This window comes from Macaca mulatta, chromosome 4, assembly GCF_049350105.2.
Source record: "Macaca mulatta isolate MMU2019108-1 chromosome 4, T2T-MMU8v2.0, whole genome shotgun sequence".
Classification (NCBI taxonomy): Eukaryota; Metazoa; Chordata; class Mammalia; order Primates; family Cercopithecidae; genus Macaca; species Macaca mulatta.
Window position 1 is genome coordinate 115,156,556 of NC_133409.1, and position 19,363 is coordinate 115,175,918.

The following is a 19,363-nucleotide window of genomic DNA, read 5'->3' on the forward strand; positions in this document are numbered from 1 at the left end:
TATATAGTAAATTAAAAGGTAATAACTGCTACATTCCTCTCTCTCTCTCTCTCTCCTCTCCCTCTCTCTCTCTCTCTCTCTCTCTCTCTCTCTCTCTCTCTGTGTGTGTGTGTGTGTGTGTGTGTGTGTGTGTGTGTGTGAAGGGGAGGGAAATGGGCAGATATTTATCATTTTAATTGATAATGTTGCTGAACTATAAGGCTACATTTTAATCAGTTAGAGAAAGAACTCTACATCATTAGCACTTGGAGATCCTGTATTTTGAACTGGACATAGGGACTGGCTGGGATTTTGAATTGTCTCTTTTGAGAAGGAAGTTAGCTCTGTGTAGGAAGAAGAATAAAAAAGACTATTTGATAACCAGTAGAATAAGTTCAGCAGAGACTGGCTAACTGTTCACCAAACTCAGTTTTTCATCTGGTACACAGAGAGACTACATTTCTCAGCCTTCTTTGCAGTTAGAAGCAACAATATGTGAAGTTCTAATTAGTGGGATGTTAGTGGAAGTAATGAGTGCCACTTCCTGAACTAATCTGTATTAAAAATATCCCATGTATGTTCTCCTTTTGTTCCCTGTTTGCTGGTTAGATGCTAATTCTCAGGGCAGCCTGAGAAATTGTGTATTGAAGATGGTAGAGGCTCCATTATCCTGAGTATCTTGATCTTGTAGACAGTACCTCACACATTACACTCTGAAATCATGCTCTCCTCACCTCCTTGACACTGCCACTAGTTGAACAACAGAGGAATAAGAAATCAACATATTTTACTAAACCACAGAATTTATAAATTACAGCAGCTAGCGTTCCCTTGACTAATCAATAAATAATATTCTTTATTATGTTTGGGAGATATCCATCTACTACTAGTATATTGTGGGTGTTTTAAAAATGAGGAATTGGCATTAAATTTATTAGGTACCTTTTGATATCTATTTTTATTTTCTCCTTTCATGTATAAATGCCATGTGGTTATGTCTAGTGTTCTAGATTAAACTATCCTTTAATTTCATGAGAGTAAAATTTCCTTGGTGGGAACAGATTTTTCTTTTAATATGTATTTTGTTTGTTTGTTTTTGTTTTGAGACAGGGTCTTGCTCTGTCACCCAGGCTGGAGTGCAATAGCGCGATCTCGGCTAATTGCATCCTGGGCTCAAATTGATCCTCCTGCCTCAGCCTCCCAAGTAGCAAGGACTACAGGCATGTGCCACCATGCCTGGCAAATTTTTGTGTTTTTTGTAGAGATGGGGTTTCACCCTATTGCCTGGGTTGGTCTTGAACTTCTGGACTCAAAGATCTGCCTGCCTTGGCCTCCCAATGTGCCGGGATTATAGGCATGAGCCACCACTCCCAGCCTGAATATATTTTTGAATTTGATTTGACAGATTGTATTTAACATTTCTTCATCTATAGCCATAAATGCTATTTTGTTTAATTTCCTTTCCTTTCTTTTTACTTCTTTCTCTTCTTCCTCAAGTAGTCTCCCTTGGTTTTTTTGTTTTATTTTGTTTTGTTTTGTTTTGCATTTGTCAACTGTTGGTATCAGATTTGTAAACCTGATCAAATCAATTTGGAAGTGTTTTCTTTTTAGTTATAACACGTGGTATTTTAGAAGAATTCGTTAACAGTTAAAAACCATCTTGCTCTATAGTCCTTTTATATTTTCCCAGAAAAAGATTATGTGTTCAGATAGGCTTCTACCTAGCATATATTCTTTTTATTATTTCTGGTTTTCCCTATGAGCTCAGGTACAAAGTTGGAAAATAAGGTTCCCTAGGGTATAATCAAGGTAAGGATAATGGCCAGAAGTTCTGCATTGGTAATGGTCCATGTTTTTATAAATATATTTCTATGTAAAATATTCTAAACATGTGAAAAGATAAGAATAATGAACACTTGAGCCACTACAACCCATCTTTGTCAAATGTGAACACTTTTTTTTTTTAACTTTATAACTTTCAGTAGGATCTGCTTTTGGAACTGAATCTTGATGCTGCCTGTGTTACGAATTTTAGCTATGTTTTAATACAGTTATTTCTCATTGTCTTGGAATGATTACTTTGAAAGTTTCATCGTGTGATTTTTTTTTAAAAAAGGTAAAATTTAGTATCAAAACAAGTTATTGTATATATTATAAATATGTATTATACATATACAACACAGACTAATTGTAAGGCTACATGCTAGTCACATTAGTTTTCTTTTAATTCCTTACTATATGGGCAATACAACATACTTGCCATTAGTTCTGGCTCTTCAAAAATAACAAAACCTAATTTAATAGTCTGGTGCTTAAAAACAAATGCAATGAACTCATCTAAATTTTGGCTCAGCTGTATGATTCTGGGAAAGTTACTGTCCTAAATTTCTTTATTTGTTGATATGATTTGGCTGTGTCTCCACCCAAATCTCATCTTGAATAGTAACTCCCACTATGTCCACATTTCATGGGAGGGACCCAGTGGGAGGTAATTGAATCATGGGGATGGGTCTTTCCCATGCTGTTCTCATGGTAGTGAATAAGTTTCATGAGATCTGATGGTTTTAAAAACAGGTGTTTCCCTGCACAAGCTCTCTCTCTCTCTCTTTTTTTTTTTTTTTTTTTTTTGAGATGATGTCTCACTCTGTCACCCAGGCTGGAGTGCAATGGTGTGATCTCGGCTCACTGCAACCTCTGCCTCCCAGATTCAATCAATTCTCCTACCTCAGCCTCCTGAGTAGCTGGGATTACAGGAACCTGTCACCACGCCTGGCTAATTTTTGTATTTTTAGTAGAGACAGGGTTTCACCATGTTGGTCAGGCTGGTCTCAAACTACTGACCTTGTGATCCACCTGCCTCAGCCTCCCAAAGTGCTGGGATTACAGGTGTGAGCCACTGTTCCTGGCCAGCTCTTTCTTTTTGCCTGCTGCCATCCATGTAAGATGTGACTTGCTCCTCCTTGCCTTCTGCCATGATGGAACTGTAAGTCCACTAACCCCTTTTTCATGTATAAATTACCCCCTCTTGGGTATGTCTTTATCAGCAGCATGAAAACGGACTAATACATCAGTAAAATGGTGAAATAACAGCAACATTATGGAGTTGTTGTGAGCAAAAACATGTAAGGTGCTTGGTTAGTAATAATTTAATACAAATGTATTTCTTTCTTTTAGAATTTTTTTTCCTAAAGAAGGTTAAATTTTCTTTACGTCTTGACATTTAGAAAATTAACTCTGTTCATGTTGTTTTATGAATTAGTAGTATCCTCACCTTCCAACTAGATAAGAACCTATTATTTTTGCTCCTGTGAAAAAACAGAGGTGCCTAACTTGCTGTGTCTCCTCACATCTTCCCCCTTCTTCCTCCCCTCCAAGTTCTTTGGATCAACTGGAGAGAGGGGTGTCATAGAAGTTTTATCACTTGGCATTGTCATACCACAGTCTACTATAAGGAAAACATACCAGTGAACCAGTGAGTCTGGTCTTTCCTCTTAGTGGAGAGAAGGGCATGTGGTCACAATTTCTGTACCAGATGGAAGAGGAGTGGCTCAGTTTTCAGTTTTGTTTAATCACTGTAGACTTTCACTTTAGATTTCCCACTTTCTCAATCCCAAAGTAGGATGCTGCTCTGTGCTTGATGGTAACAGCTCACAGACTCATCAGAATTGAAATGAAAAAATATTTATTGATCTTTTATAACAAGGCAACATTGCTTAAAGGAAAACAAACATAAAATATTCCATTGACAATGCATTTTTTCATCTGTTCGGCACAATGCTTTTGTCATAATGGAGATGTGATAACAAACTTTCCAGGACATTCAGTCTTCGGCGGCAGCACTTAGGACAGATGACTGGCTGCTGCAATGTGAATACAAGAATGCCTGACTCACCAAATGATTTCCTAGAATAGTTAGCTGGGTGGAGACTCACCAAGTTAATAACTAAACCCAACCCTCAAGTCTGTTGGCAAAGGACATATTTGAGCTTAATGACTCTGTATACACCCAGAAAGATAAAGGAGGCTTTGAGATCCTGCTTGGTAGACTGGGAAGATGAAAATGACTCATTAGGTACCTGGAACACTGAATGGCCTGCACTGGAAATATTTTGAAAGGTGAGTTGAAGTACTAAACCAGTCTTTCAGAGGCTATGCCATATCAAGCCTGAGGCAGATGATGATTCAATAAATGTCTTTTAAAAGAGAGAAAATGTTGTGCAACAGAAACGCAGGGCAGAACAAATAATCTCTGCATTATGAACAGGTGAGTCAAAAGCTGTGCTGGCTTAGAAAATGAAAAACTAGTTAAATACCTCCACAACTTTAAAACATTTTCTACTTAACTATAACGTTAAATGACCTAAGGTATATGAAGCATCTACCTCAGTGTCTGGCTGCCATATGGTGTCACTCAATGTATTTTTCTTCCTTTCAACTCTGATCTTGGCTTTTTTTGATTTGTTTGTTTAAGAGAAAAAAGTACTTTAAGATGATGTCGCTGTCTAGTTTCATGTAAGTCCATATTTTGAAGATATTAGTGTCTGAAGTCTAGCACTCTGTTGGCTTTACTATTAACAATAAACATGACAAGAAATTTAGTCATCTGTATCAAACATCTGTCATGTGGTTCAGAAATTATTTTGGGGCAACATTTTGAAATGAGGACTGTTAGCCCATTTTGGTATACTCATGACTTTGTTGAAACAGTACACATAGCAAAAATATAAATTTTAAAAGTATCACTGGTAACTCCACATAGTTATTCATTTTTAAATGCTAAACTATGAATATTGATATTTTAAGTTTGGATCCAATTTTTCTGGTTCTTTCCCTGAGAAAATAAATGATGCTTTGAAATATTAGTGAATTAGAGCAACTTTTCAGCTTTTCCACAATAAATTATTCCTCAGGCTAGAAAAAAAAGTGATTCCACAAATACCATTCAAAGTCGTTTCAGTCTGAATCAGGATAACAAACACTCTCATACATAAAATCAAATATATAAGAAATGAACAATCTAAAATCTATGGATGCCTCTTTTTCAGCTCTATCTAGTCTCCTATTGCATGTTTTCTTAAAAGTGTATATTCAATCATTCTATATATTTAGAACTTCATTAAACTTTGATTTAACCTCAAAATATATTTTGTCATCAACATTTAATCACGTATCTCTCACTTAGTGAGGTTGTTACTGAATCAAGGTTTTTCTTTTCTAGAATATGTTAATATCACTATCTTCTAGGACAAAATATCAGTAAAAAAATTCATGAGGATTTACTTGACTGAGCATATGTGGAATTTTTAAGGCTGGATTTTAACTCTTTCGAGAACTCACCTTCCTATTTTGTACCCTTTCTTCCTCTCTGCTCCAACAAACACTGTTTGGGGCAAGTTTAACCTCAATAGATACAATTTTGTTGTTGGGCCAGTCCGTCTACTGACAGGATGTAACTTGTAAGAAGGAGAGGCACTGGTGTGTGAGAAAGATTGCAGCTGGCAGCTGAGACAGGTCTGTCGCTTCCTTTCCCTTTGCTTTGCTACCAAGTCTATGCGTGCCTCAGAAGTAGGCCATGTAACTCAGGAGTGTCAGGAGCTGTGACTGATTCCAGGCTCTTTGTAAGGAAGAGGAGAAAAAGGAGAATGCAGAATAATTGAAGGGGAGGTGGTGATCCCCAAAGGAGGAGCAAAGAAAGAATGGTCTCAAGACTTCAAATGCTTGGCAACCTTATTTTTTTACCTAGGGCCAGCATTTGTATGAATACGGGTGCCTGTGTGAATTTGTATACAGGAAGGAGCTAGCATTGTGAAATAACCCCAAACACAACTGGTCAGTTTGCCTCCCTTTGAAAAACAACAATAAAGAAAAAAACTACTTTGAATAATCTTATAATAGGAAATAACACAATGGAAACTGGAGAATTTTGATATGGAAAAATCTAAGCATCTGGAACAATAGAGGCTAAGTAATTAAAATACTGTGCATATATAATTAAAGTTGAAAAATAAAGGGAATTTTAGGCACCCAGTTTAGTTTACTAGGCAGCAAGTAAGGTAATGAAATTTGCTTTTAACAGTTTATTTATAAAATGCTCCTTACTATTCTTATATTAACATATTTTTTATATTGACAACTGACTCCTTGGAAAGAGTGAAAATAATAATATTATCTATTAGGGAGCTTTATTAATAATCCTATAATGCTTTGTGAGTAATGATTAAGATATTAAACTGTAACTTGGAAGTGATCATTGATGAGATTGCTTATTTATAATCAAAACAATGAATCAAACTACTTAAAGTTGAATAAAAATGCATTTATCTCCATGAACTACTTGCAATAATTAATTCTAAAATGACTATTAAGCTAGTAGTACATTGTATGAGAAGTTTAAGCTATATTCAGGTCGGTGGTAAAAAATATTTTAGACTTTTGTACTAAGTATGAAAACGCAGGTATTAGCCTGATGTTTCTTTTACTAAGCCTTGTACTTTATATAGCTTGTTCTATATTCAGTTATGTAATCTTAGAGTAGCTGAAAGGATATTAAAACAATATCTTTCAATTTATATATAATTGAAGTTGAAAATAAACAAAGGGAATTTTAGGCACCCAGTTTAGTTTACTAGGCAGCAAGTCAGGTACTGAAAGCAGTAGTCACCCATTGGCTAGGTTTTCAGATATATCACAGATGTTTAGTACTCTCATCTTCAAGTATAATTGTAAACCTTACTCTCTCTGAATTGCAACTTCCTTCAGATCATAGTAGTAAAGAATTGACAAAGGATTGATTGCATACATTTCAGAAAAATACATATTGGTAATTTTAAAAATCTATTAATAAAGATGAATGGGTTATTGCAGAATTAAAAAGGCATATGTATCATATTTTACTTTAGAGTAAGTTTCTCCTACTATATGAAGTAGAGATGTCATGTATGTGACTAGTTATTAGACAGCCATCAGATTATTGTGATAAATACATGCCTACATGTAACCTAGATCATTACAGGAATAAGTTACTGAAGTACTAATACACCACAGAAACAATACCATGAAGATAAATGCTAAGGAATGAAGTTCTTTCCCTGTGAATTCTAACTAATTCATTATTTCCAGTCCATCTCATTTCAAGACCTGTATTTCCCTTATAGACACAGGACACCTGGGTTGTCTGATCATAAACTCTTTCTCCAGTGGCCTTTGGCCTTTTAAGTAGATCTGTTTTGTTTTGACAAAGAATGTCTAAGAAAGGAGGAAGTGAGGAGGAGGGACTTGAAGATGTGCTACTGCTGGAATCAAATTTTTATTTTCTAGTGGGAAGCCTACTTGTCATTTGTACTACTCTTCCACAGTTAGTGTGTTCGAGCAACTTAAAGTTCAGTGGCAACTCCTCATAGACTTATTGTTCAGAGTTTGTTTATTGTGAAGAATTTGCTTTTGACAGTTTGTTTATAAAATACTCCTTACTATTCTTACAGTAATTCTTTACATCACTTTATTCTTCATTTTCACTTCCTTTGTTTGCCTCAGTTTGATTCATTATCCTTCAATTGTTCAAATATCCTTCATTATTCAAATCGCTGCTTTACTGACCCGTTCTCTAAACATATTTTTTATATTGACAACTGACTCCTTGGAAAGAGTGAAAATAATGATACTATCTATTAGGGAGCTTTACTAATAATCCTATAATGCTTTGTGAATAATGATTAAGATATTTAATAAACTGTATCTTTGAAGTGATCATTGATGAGATTGCTTATTTATACTCAATGAAACAAACTACTTAAAGTTGAATAAAAATGCACTTATCTCCATGAACTACTTGCAATAATTAATTCTAAAATGTCTATTAGGCTAGTAGTACATTGTATGAGAAGTTTAAGCCATAAGTATGAAAACTCAGGTATTAGCCTGATGTTTCTTTTACTAAGCCTTGTACTTTATATAGCTTGTTCTATATTCAGTTATGTAATCTTAGAGTAGCTGAAAGGATATTAAAACAATATCTTTCAATTTTGCTTTTCTTTTCCAGTAGCTAGCTTCTATGTTAATCAGCATGTTCAAGCTTCCTTCTCATTAGTTTTTAAGAATTCTAGGAAATACTTTCCATGGCATGTTGTGAGAGATTTTATTATAGGATTAAAATCCGTTCAGCAAACAATAGGCACACATGAGGCAGGGTCCAGGTATTCTGTCTTATAAGGCAACACTGCACTTTAGGTAACGCTAGAAATGGAACTACTTTTAATTATTTTCTACTTTCTGTTTACGGCAAAAGTAGCCATGTCAAACATTTTTCATGCCATATCTTACCTCAGATTCTCTACCTTGTTTCAGGACAGTAGAAAAGCTGCTGGAAAAAAATGCAAAAAAATTTTTAACTTGAGTTCATATTTTTCATTCAATGTCTGCTGGGCCCTCAATGTAACTTTTTTTTTCTTTTTTTTTTTTTTTGAGAGGGGTCATCCTTCTATCATTAACTACTCCTAATCTTCACTGCTACACAGAGTTTCCATATTTAACAACAGATGGCTTTGCTTTTACTTTATAGATGAGGCCAAAGCACCAGGTAGGTGAAATGTTCTTGTATCGGTTGGAATCCCGAGAGCGCTCCAACAGACAACAAGAGGCGGTGTGGAGCAACATGCTGTTTTAATGAGCGCCTGGGTGCAGGCGGGCTGAGGCCTAAAATGGCATCAGCACCAAATGAGGACGGGGCAGAGGTTTTATAGTCTCCTGTAAACAGGAAATGTCTCAGTCTGATGTAACTGCTACGTGGTACCTGGACGGCCTCTCTCTGGGTCTTCACAGGGTACATGTCTTCGGGCTAACTCTCTTCCTGCTTCTGCTATCTTGCTAATGCACACTGCTAGCGCATGTGGCTTTGCGCCTGAGGACTGGGCCTGAGGAGGGAGGAGTTATTCATTCCCTTAAGCTTTCAGGCCCTGGGGAGAATCTTTCCGTAGGAGCTTTTTCAGCTTTACCAACTACAGTCTACACACTTACCTGCTTCCACACACACCCTTATGGTTTTCTTTCTCAGTGGAAAAAACGTGCTTCTCTTGGTAAAGTCCAACCCATTCATCTGTGCTCCTGAACACAGCCTCTCCAATGTACTTGTTATACATACATATATATATATACACACACACACACCCCGCCCCCCGCCCCCACGGAGCCTTCCCATGTTGCCCAAACTGGTCTTGAACTCCTGAGCTCAAGTGATCCACCCACCTTGGCCTCCCAAAGTGCTGAGATTACAGGCACTAGCCACTGTGCCCAGCCTGTCCTTGTGCCTTTGATTCATCATTTATCCTCTCCTTTATTTTTTCATTGGTCCTTTGTCACAGGCCTTAGTCTTCTGTCAGCTGATAAATGGGAATGTTCCACAGGTTCAGTTCTCACCCTTTTTCTTCTTTCGTTGTGTACGTCACAAAGGAGATCTTATCCACATTCATGGCTTCTGCACTCACATTAAAGCCATGTACACCTGTCTTCAGTCCTAGGTGAGCTCTAGGTGCCCACAGGACCTCTCTACCTATCTTCTCAAAGATAAGTCAATCTTAACATGTTCAAAATGAATCCATTATAATTGATGTATTAGTCCATTCTCACGCTGCTAATAAAGACATACCCAAGACTGGATAATTTCTAACGGAAAGAGGTTTAATTGACCCACAGTTCAGCATGGCTGGGAGGCCTCAGGAAACTTACAATCATGGCAGAAGGGGAAGCAAACACATCCTTTTTTTTTTTTTTTTTTTTTTTTTGAGACGGAGTCTCGCTCTGTCGCCCAGCCTGGAGTGCAGTGGCCGGATCTTGGCTCACTGCAAGCTCCGCCTCCCGGGTTTACGCCATTCTCCTGCCTCAGCCTCCCGAGTAGCTGGGACTACAGACGCTCGCCACCTCGCCCGGCTATTTTTTTGTATTTTTTTTACTAGAGATGGGGTTTCACCGGGTTAGCCAGGATGGTCTCGATCTCCTGACCTCGTGATCCGCCCGTCTCGGCCTCCCAAAGTGCTGGGATTACAGGCTTGAGCCACCACGCCCGGCCAAACACATCCTTTTTCACATGGTGGCAGCAAGAAGTGCAGAGTGATGGTGGAGAGCCCCTTATGAAACCACTAGATCTCCTGAGAACTAATTCACTATCACGAGAATAGGATGGGGGAAACCATTCCCATGATTCAATTTTTCCCATGTGGTCCCCTCCCAATACACACAGGAATTATGGGAACTACAGTTCAAGATGAGATTTGGATGGGGACTATATTTGAGAATTAAAAAAAATCATTTCTTCTGTATTCCCTTTGTTCTGTGTTCTCTCTATAGGGCATAGCATTATGATTTTCACATCCTGAAACCAAGGAATCATCTCGTGTCTTCCCTGTCACTTTCTTACCTTCAGAGAATCACCAAGCTCTGTTGAACTTAATAATAGTTAATAGTGCTGAATATGGCAAAGCATTTTTTATTTTTTTTTGAGACAGAGTCTCGCTCTGTCGCCCGGGCTGGAGTGTAGTGGCAGTGGCGGGATCTCAGCTCACTGCAAGCTCTGCCTCCCGGGTTCACGCCATTCTCCTGCCTCAGCCTCCCGAGCAGCTGGGACTACAGGCGCCCGCCACCACGCCTGGCTCATTTTTCGTATTTTTAGTAGAGACGGGGTTTCACCGTGTTAGCCAGGATGGTCTCGATCTCCTGACCTCGTGATCCCCCCGCCTCGGCCTCCTAAAGTGCTGGGATTACAGGCGTGAGCCACTGCGCCCGGCCGGCAAGGCATTTTTTAAAGAAGACTAAATATATTTTCTCAATCTTCACAGTCACTGTGTTATGTGAGTGGCTAATATCATCTCCATTTTAAAATTAAGAATATTGAGGCATCGAGAGGCAAAATAACTTGCTTTGGTCACACAGGTAATAAAGGGCAGATGGGATCCAAATCTAGGCAGTTTACAGCGCTGGCCTCTTAACAACCACACCATGGTAGGCTTACTAAATGCCAGGATCTTAAATGCCTCTTCAGTTCATTTCCTCCTATTCTTTCTCATTTTGGTCGACTTGGTTCATGTGCTTCTTATTTTCTACTGTGTAACTTCTTACAGCCTGCTGCTCTAAATTCATTTTTAAGATATCTTAGTAATTAGCCTTCATCAAAATTTTCAGGATATTGGCTATATCTTTGTAATCTATAGATTTGAGATTTTGTTTCAAGAAAATTATATTCAATTATATATTTGAATTTTTCCCATTCCATATATTATTTTCTTCCATGACAATGATTGTTTAATGTCCATACCACCTCCTTTCTTATTTTAACTCTGTTCTTTTCAAATTCATTTTATGTTATTTACTCAAGGCTATTCTTTTTCTCCTAGACTGTATTTTTATCCATATCTATGTCTTACCATTTGTTGACTCTAATGAGAATTTCATCTCTGTAATAATTTCATTTTATGTTTCTATTCATCTCTGAGCTCCACAGACTCACTTTTTATCTCTTGTTCTTGTTTCAGCTCTCTTTTGATCTATCTCTTGTTATTCCTTCAGGATCTTTTTTTTTTTTTTTTTAAAGGAAAGCCAACTTGCCTTTAGTTTCTTTGAGTCTTGGGAGAACTGTTTGTTTGAAATTGGCCTATTTTTCTATGAACAGATCCTGAAATTTTGTGTTCTTTATTTGCCTTTTCTTTTTTCCTCCTATGTATTTTTTCTTTACTGTCTAACTTCTACCAGGGAAATGGATGTTTCAGAAAGAATTAAAGATAAAGACAAGTGGTAGTTTCTGAAATTAAAAAATAAATGTATACAAGTTTTGAGAGAGAATTTTATAAATTCCTTAATCTTTCCTACTTAACATACCCAGGGCTGAGCCTGGATGACCTAGAACATAGAGTTCTCCTGTAGTATAGAAAGGATGTCCCTTCAGTCAATGGTAGTGAACTCAGGAAGCTCGCTTTCCAACAGGGAAGGAAGATAGGATGCAGGGAAAGTTCAAGAAAAGCTTGTGTATTTTCTAGGAAGATAAGGGGAAGGGGAGAGAAGAGAGAGAGAAAAGGAAGAGATTCAGGAAAGATGTGTTTCAGTTTTACATGTGCTAATTAAGTGAGGGCAGAACAGGCTGAGGACTTTTATTTGTGTTTCCTATTTTGGATTTCAAGAGGAGCTTAACTCCCAGACACCCCTGAAGAAATCTGGAGCATGGCTGCATTATCTTGGAGGCGTAGCAGAATCAGGTATTTAGAGGTTCTTAAGTTTAATTTTCCTGCTGTTTTAGTTTGTGTCCTTCCAAAGACAGACCTGAGGCAATGAATGGAGAGGGTTTTGTTTGGGATATGTTTCCAAGAAACACCAGCAGATAATGGGGAAGTTAAACAAAAGGGAAGAAAACCAATAAAGGTGTGTTATCACACTATCACTGTGGGCAATTGGAGTTTGATCCTGCTGGGGAACTCTGGGAGACAGTTTACAACACTTACTTCTAGTTTATCCCAGTTATTGGTTGAGAACTGCTCCCGAGGAACATTAAATCCTTGGTATTTTCAGCCTGTTGTGTGTTCAGACTGAGTAGTCACTGATGGCCAGAGAAAGCCTTCAGGCAAAAAATTGAGGCATGGGCGGGTGAAAGGCTGGTGTATATGGAAATGGCAATTGTTGAAGAAATATTGGCAGTGCCCTGAAACTATATGATACACATGGTCTGACTGCTGTCACGGCATGTTGAATATATGGCATTTAAAATGAATGAAGTAGATGTATTTATTGACATGATAAGTCTCAAAAGTACAATAATGAATGAAGAAAAGTTATTGAAGAATACTGCCACATGATTTCATTTATATAAAGCTTAAAAACAGGTAAACCAAACAATACGCATAAAGGTGCAAAGAAAAGCATGGAATGATATTCACAAAATTCAGGGTGGCATTTGCCTCTTATGGGGGAGAAAGGGAAGTGAAGGTTTCGGTTATGTTCTATTTCTTATGCTGTGTGGTGGGTAAAAAGGGTGTTTGTTTTATTATTATTCTTTAAACTATAAATATAAATTATACTTTCTTGTTTGTATATTTCATTAAAGTAAATCTAATTAATCTAAAAGAAGCATATTAATGTTAGATCCCTTTTCTTGCTTCAGAAAATAAATCACAGGAAATTGTAAACATTTTAACAATTCAGTTGCATGGAAACAACTGAATACCAAACTCAACCTCAGTCACCAACTCTGAGACCAAATTGTTTTTAAGTTTCTAATATTATATAACTTAAATAATACAATACACATAGACACACTAAAGCAGTCTTATCTAGGTGTCAAAATACTGCTAGTCAATTCTAATAATGGAATGATAAACCACAGTCATTGACTATATTTCCATCCTTTAATATTTTGGTTAGAGTTTTAATTTAGTCTCTAGGTGGAACATACATAGATCAAACTAGATCAAGGGATATTCTCAAAGTGGCAAAATGACAACCTTCGCCTTTTTAAAACTCAGAAATCACTCTTCTCCCCGTGAGGACATATATTATTTCTCCATATGTGGTTAGAACCATAGAAACCATGGTTGAAAACATTGTTGGGACAAACAAGCATGACTATTTTTAAGACTCTGATGATTTTGGATATAATCAGCACTGAACTAGTAAGTCATATGTAATTAGGTTGATGATATATTTAGTGTCTAATGGATCCTGGCAACCTCTGATCAAATGCCTTTCAATTAAACATCACAGCGGCTCCAGGGCATGAGTCCTCTGTGTCAGTACACAAATGGATATTTACATAGACCCACTGTGCAGCTGAATTCTATTATCTTAGTAGTCCATGTGGAGAGACAACCAAATATCTTTAATAGGAATGTTGAGTAACTCCTTTCAGCTTTATTACTAAATGTGTCTTTTACAAATCTTTTTAAAACTTTGTTGTGAAATACAGTATATATAATAGAAATGCACAAAACAACTAGAAAATTGGCACATTATTCTAAAGGCAACACCCGTTTAACCACCACCCAGGTCAAGAAGTAAAACAAGGCTAACACCCTTTTAGGCACTCATGTGCCTTTTCTCCGGGCAAACCCCTCAGTACCCTTCAGAAGGAACCACTACGCTGGTGTTTTTGTTTTCTAGGAAGAAAAGGGGAAGGGGAGAGAAGAAAGAGAGAATTCCTGAATTCCTGGCTTTACTTTATAGTTTTGCTGCCTAACTATGCATTCCCAAGCAATATAGTTTAGTTTTGCCTGTCTTTAACTTTTATAAATGGAATCATAGTATTTATGTTACTGTGTCTTGCTTCTTTTGCTCAATATTATATTCCATTAGATTCATCCATGTTACCCTACATAGGTGTTCTCTTTAAACTTGTAAATGTTTCCTACATCATCTAGCTGCCATGTTTTGTAATTTCTGCAGCACTCTAGGGATGGGAGGTATCAATAATTCTACTTTGGTGTGTATGTAATTGTAATTAGCCTGGCCCATTGTAATTAGGTTGGCCCTTCCACCATATAATACTTTCAAAAATTATAGAATGTATTGCGTATATACCATGTTCTAGGATTGTATGAAGCACTGTTCATGTACTATTGCTGTACTCAAGATCATTCTGCCTAGTATGTAGTTTTAGCATACCTTTTTATAGACAAGAAACTGAAATTCAGAAAGAAAAAGTAAATTCAGAATGTAGCCTTTCTGATATTTCGTTATCAGGAACACAATTGTTTTTTTCTTTTTTTACTATTTTAGTTATGTTAAGGGAGACAGTAAACTTGCCATCGTATAGTCATCTTTTTTCATCTCACAAGCTCTTGGTATTTTGCTCTAATGATCCATTGGTGCTTGCATGCAGATAAAAAAGTGAAATTCAGAAAGATGAAGGTAACATGTTTAACAGCCTTTCTTCTATTATTCCCACGGTACTTACTTCCTTCTGTCTGTGGCATCTGTAGAATACTGTCTGTGAACTTCTTGTCACGGGAGTAATAGACAGGTGATCTCCCATGTTGTAGGAACCCAGAAGGGCAGTCTAAACAGTGCGGGTATAAGCGTGGGAAGAACACAGAACTAAGGATTAGGCTGCATCAGTTCTACACTTGATTGTCATTATCTAGCTAAGTGACCTTGAGTAAGTCACTTACTCTGTCTGGGGCTCAGTTTCATCATGTATAAGTGAGGGTGTTGGTCAGTAATTTTCAAGCCAAAGTTCAAGGACTGTCTTGAGTTCTTGTTTTAAATGCAGGTTTCTGAGCCTCGTTAAAATCTCCCAGCCTGGGAATTTGTGTATTTAACAAGCTCCCCAAGAGATTCTGATGCTCACCATAAGTGAGAACTCATGGAGTAGGTAGTGGCCCAAGCCCCACTGATTTTAAAATTCTAAGATAAAATTTGAAGTTCTGGAACTTTAGGGTTTTTCATCAGAGCTACAGGCCTACTTATTTCAGAGTTCTGTGAGTTTTGTTAATAGAAGGAAATACAAACTCATTAAACTTCATGATGCTAAATAAACACTGGTTATCATTGTTATGAGCAAACAGCAATAGCACAGGTCGAGGATGCTAGTTATCAGAATAGCTTGGGATTGTTTGATATTCATGAACTGAGTAAAAAAAAAAATACTGCGCCTGTGAAATTATGTCCACGTCATTAAAACTGTTAACACAATGTAGCAGGAAAAAGCAGCATAGTCTCTCTACAAGACATAGCAGTATGAGTACAGCTAACAATGGATAATATGTAGAGTGCCATGCAGTCTTATTAGGTAAATTAAGTAGTTGTATTCTCAAAACAACTTTAAAAGTCAGCTCATTTAATTACAAAATATGCTAAATATATCACCCAACAGATTGGAGACAGTCTGGTTGGCTGATTTATTTTTACTTTGATATTACATTTCTTACATGTTTAAAAAATTCTTTTGTGACTATTTAGGGAGGAAAAAAGTCTCCTTGTGTAACATTGAGTACTTTCCTGGGTCTATTCTTTATATTCTGAGGAATTGGAGTCACTCAATTAATTACTATAATGTTTTGTGTTTTCTTTTTCATAGGAATAACCAACCTCAGATTTGTAACTGTTCTGCTTTTTACCACCCAACATACCCTGCAGTGGCTCTCAAACCTGTACCTGAGGAAAGTGATCCACTCCTACTAGTGAGAAGACTCACAGGGCAGCAGGGATTCTTAGCTAGAGGGCATAGCCATTGAAGGAGATGAAAACAGAATCTCCTGGAGTGTGTGTGATTTCAGAAAGCTCCCCAGGTATTTTTCAATAGTGCTCCAATTGCAAAGCTGAGTCCAAAACCCACCAATTATCATCGTTTTCATATTGAATAGTAGGTTAGAAACCTTAATATAGTAGTCGTTATCCTGTATAAACTAGATGTTAGTATCTGAAGTAAACAGAGAACTTCACTATCAAAAGTATGTGAATGATTCGTCAAGAGTGATACTAGATTCAATATTATATGTTTATTAATTTCTACATTAATATAGACCTCATTTATTTTCTTAACAGTTTCCCCTTCTTGTTTCCCTTCTCCCTTCTTTCTAGCCGACCAGCAAGGTAAGATAGATAAAATTGTTTAATAATTATTCTTAATTCCTCCCCCTCCTCCTCTTCTATAGAAGGCTTGGGAGTTGAATCTTGAAGGCCAGGTGAGGTTAATTACCTGAGAAAAGTCAGATGTTTTATCAGTCAGAAGGGAGAGCATGCTCAATGGCTTGGACAGTGAGAAGTCCATCTTGGCTAAAGCGTGGAAGGAGATGGTTATGGGATGTCTAGGGAGAATCAATCTTGGCTTGGTCAGATGTCAGGTTGAAGAGGGAATTAGAATAAATGAGGAACTCCAGATGTTTTCTAAGTGACTTAATGTCCTGAGGTAACTGGTATACTAGAAAATTAGTCTGGCAGCAGGATGGAGGATGGCTTGGAGAGAAGAGCAAAAAGAAGCAGGGAGGGTCGTTGGGAAGATGGAAACAGGTCTGAGACAAACAAAGAAGTCTTGACAGCACTTGAGCAACTGAAGAAAAGCGAGGAAGAATGAGTTTTGAAAATCATTTGAATGAAATATCAATAGGACATTTGCTGTTGGATGGCGAGAATAGGGAGAAGATAAAGACTCAAGGTCTTCAATCTGGGCCTCTTCGCTCTATCCTGCCTCCTTCACATATTGCCATTTTCTTTCTTTTCCTAACTGCCAAACTTCTTGAAAGAGTTTTTCTCACTTACTGTCTTCACAATCTTACTTTTGTCTCACCACTTTAATGAAATGGTTCTGGAAAAGGTCATGAATGACTTAACTTATAAATGGAGTGGCCTCTTTTCAGTCCTCATTCTCTTAGTACCCTATGCAGCATTTGGGAATATTGACTTCTCTCTTTATCCTAAAACATTTGCTTCCATGAGCTTTTATAACATTGCACCTACTTGTATCTTCTCCCACACTTCTGATTACTTTTTAAAATCTTTGAATGGCTCTTCTCATTCTGTTAACACCTTATATATGTGGGTCCTCGGAATTTTATTCTTTTTTTTTTTTTTTTCTGAGACCGGGTCTCGCTCTGTCACCCAACCTGGAGTGCAGTGGTGTGATCTTGGCTCACTGCAACCTCTGCCTCCCGGGTTCAAGTGATTCTCCTGCCTCAGCCTCCCGAGTAGCTGGGGTTACAGGCACGCACCACCACACCTAGCTAATTTTTGTATTTTTTGGTAGAGATGGTATTTCACCATGTTGGCCAGGCTGGTCTCAAACTTCTGACCACAAGTGATCTGCCCGCCTCGGCCTTGCAAAATGCTGGGATTTCAGGCGTGAGCCACCGTGCCCGGCCCAGAATTTTATTCTTACTCTTCTTATCTTACCTCATTCCCTGAATCCCCAACACCACTGCCAAATTCTAAGTCATCAACTTCTGTAACTTTGCCTATCATTTACAGCAAATCCTAAAATTACAGCTTATGCCCATATGGCTCTCCTGAAGTATAGACTTGTAGTTTCTATTGCCTTCTGAACGTCTCTACTTGGATGACTCATAATCATTTCAAAATCAAGATGTTCAAAACCAAATTTAATATATCCTCCACCCACACAAAAAACAACAAAACCTACTTTTCCTTCTCCATTTCCTATCTCAGTTAATGATATTGCTCTCCAATTATTTGACTAAGCTAAATCTATACATGCTTCTCCATTAAACACCCGTATATGGTTTGTTTTGTGTTATCCTTTTGACTCTCCATACTCTGTATCTACTCCCCTTGCCTTTTTCCAGGTCTATGTAGTTTCCCACTGAGACTCCTCCTAACTCATCCCAGTTCATCTAGTTGCTCTCCACTCTAATCCATCTTCCACATCATCAACAGAGATATTTTTCTAAAATAAATCTGATGATTTTACTCTTCTTCTTACAAATAGACTGCAATCTCCTTGGCCTTGGGGGAAAATCTAAATGTCTCCTCAAGGCATTCATGGGATGATCTGACTTGAACTGGCCTTTCCAGACTTATCTTCCAACAATGCTCAAATGCTCAGTCTCTGCTTCATTTGTGTTAAATGATTGTGTGGACATGACACTCTCTTTCCTGGCTCTGTGACTTTGCACATCCCATTCCTTCAGTTTTTCCCCTGAATTCTTCCTAATAAACTTCTATTCTCTTGTCAATTAGCAAGACACAGGAAACTTGAAATTTTCTGAGCATTCAGATTCAAGAGAATTAATTTGTATGTTACACACATAGTATCACTGTAAATGAACTTTGAACCAACTTATTAATTTACAATGAAATGTATAACTCTAGCAATTTTTTTTTTTTTTTTTGAGAGAGGGACTTGCTCTTTTGCCCAGGCTGGAGTGTGGTCACATGATCATAGCTCACTGCAGCAGTGACCTCCCAGGTTCAAGAGATCCTCACACTTCAGCCTCCCAAGTAGCTGGGACTATAGGCATTCACCACGACACCTGACTAGTTTTTTTTTAAAATTATTATTTATTTTTAGTAGAGACAAGGTTTCACTATGTTGTCCAGGCTGTTCTTGAACTCTTAGGCTCAAGTGATCCTTTTGTCTTGGCCTCCCAAAGTGTCAAGCAAATTTTAAAGTTTATAATTTTAACTCAAAGTGAAATAAATAACCTAAATGTAAGACCTAAAACCATAAAACTCCTAGAAGAAAACATAGGGAAAAATCTCCTTGACATTGAACTTGGCATTGATTTCTTGGATATCACACCAAAAGCTCAGGCTATAAAAGAAAAAATAAATACATTAGACTACATTAAATTAAAAAGCTGCACAGCAAAGGAAACAGTCAACAAAATGAAAAGGCAATCTATAGATTGGGAAAAAATATTTGCAAGCCATATATTTGATACAGGGTTAATATACAAAATTT

At 37.4% G+C, this 19,363-nt stretch overlaps 1 protein-coding gene across 9 annotated transcripts in view; it reads left to right on the forward strand.

The window, feature by feature from the left end:
* Positions 1-3,912: 3,912 nt before the first annotated feature.
* Positions 3,913-19,363, forward strand: part of COL9A1 (collagen type IX alpha 1 chain) — a 177,486-nt gene continuing 162,035 nt past the window's right edge. For 2 of the 9 annotated variants that reach the window (XM_028847450.2, XM_077999786.1), the window contains exon 1: positions 3,944-4,095. Coding sequence is in view for 1 of the 9 variants with exons in the window: in XM_015136653.3 (XP_014992139.2) it covers positions 4,068-4,095 (28 nt within the window). In the remaining 8 variants the exon portion in view is untranslated. Of the gene's footprint in view, positions 4,096-4,130; positions 4,244-19,363 lie in introns of those variants that run through there. The other 7 variants (XM_077999780.1, XM_077999783.1, XM_077999781.1 and 4 more) reach the window with 6 other exon arrangements.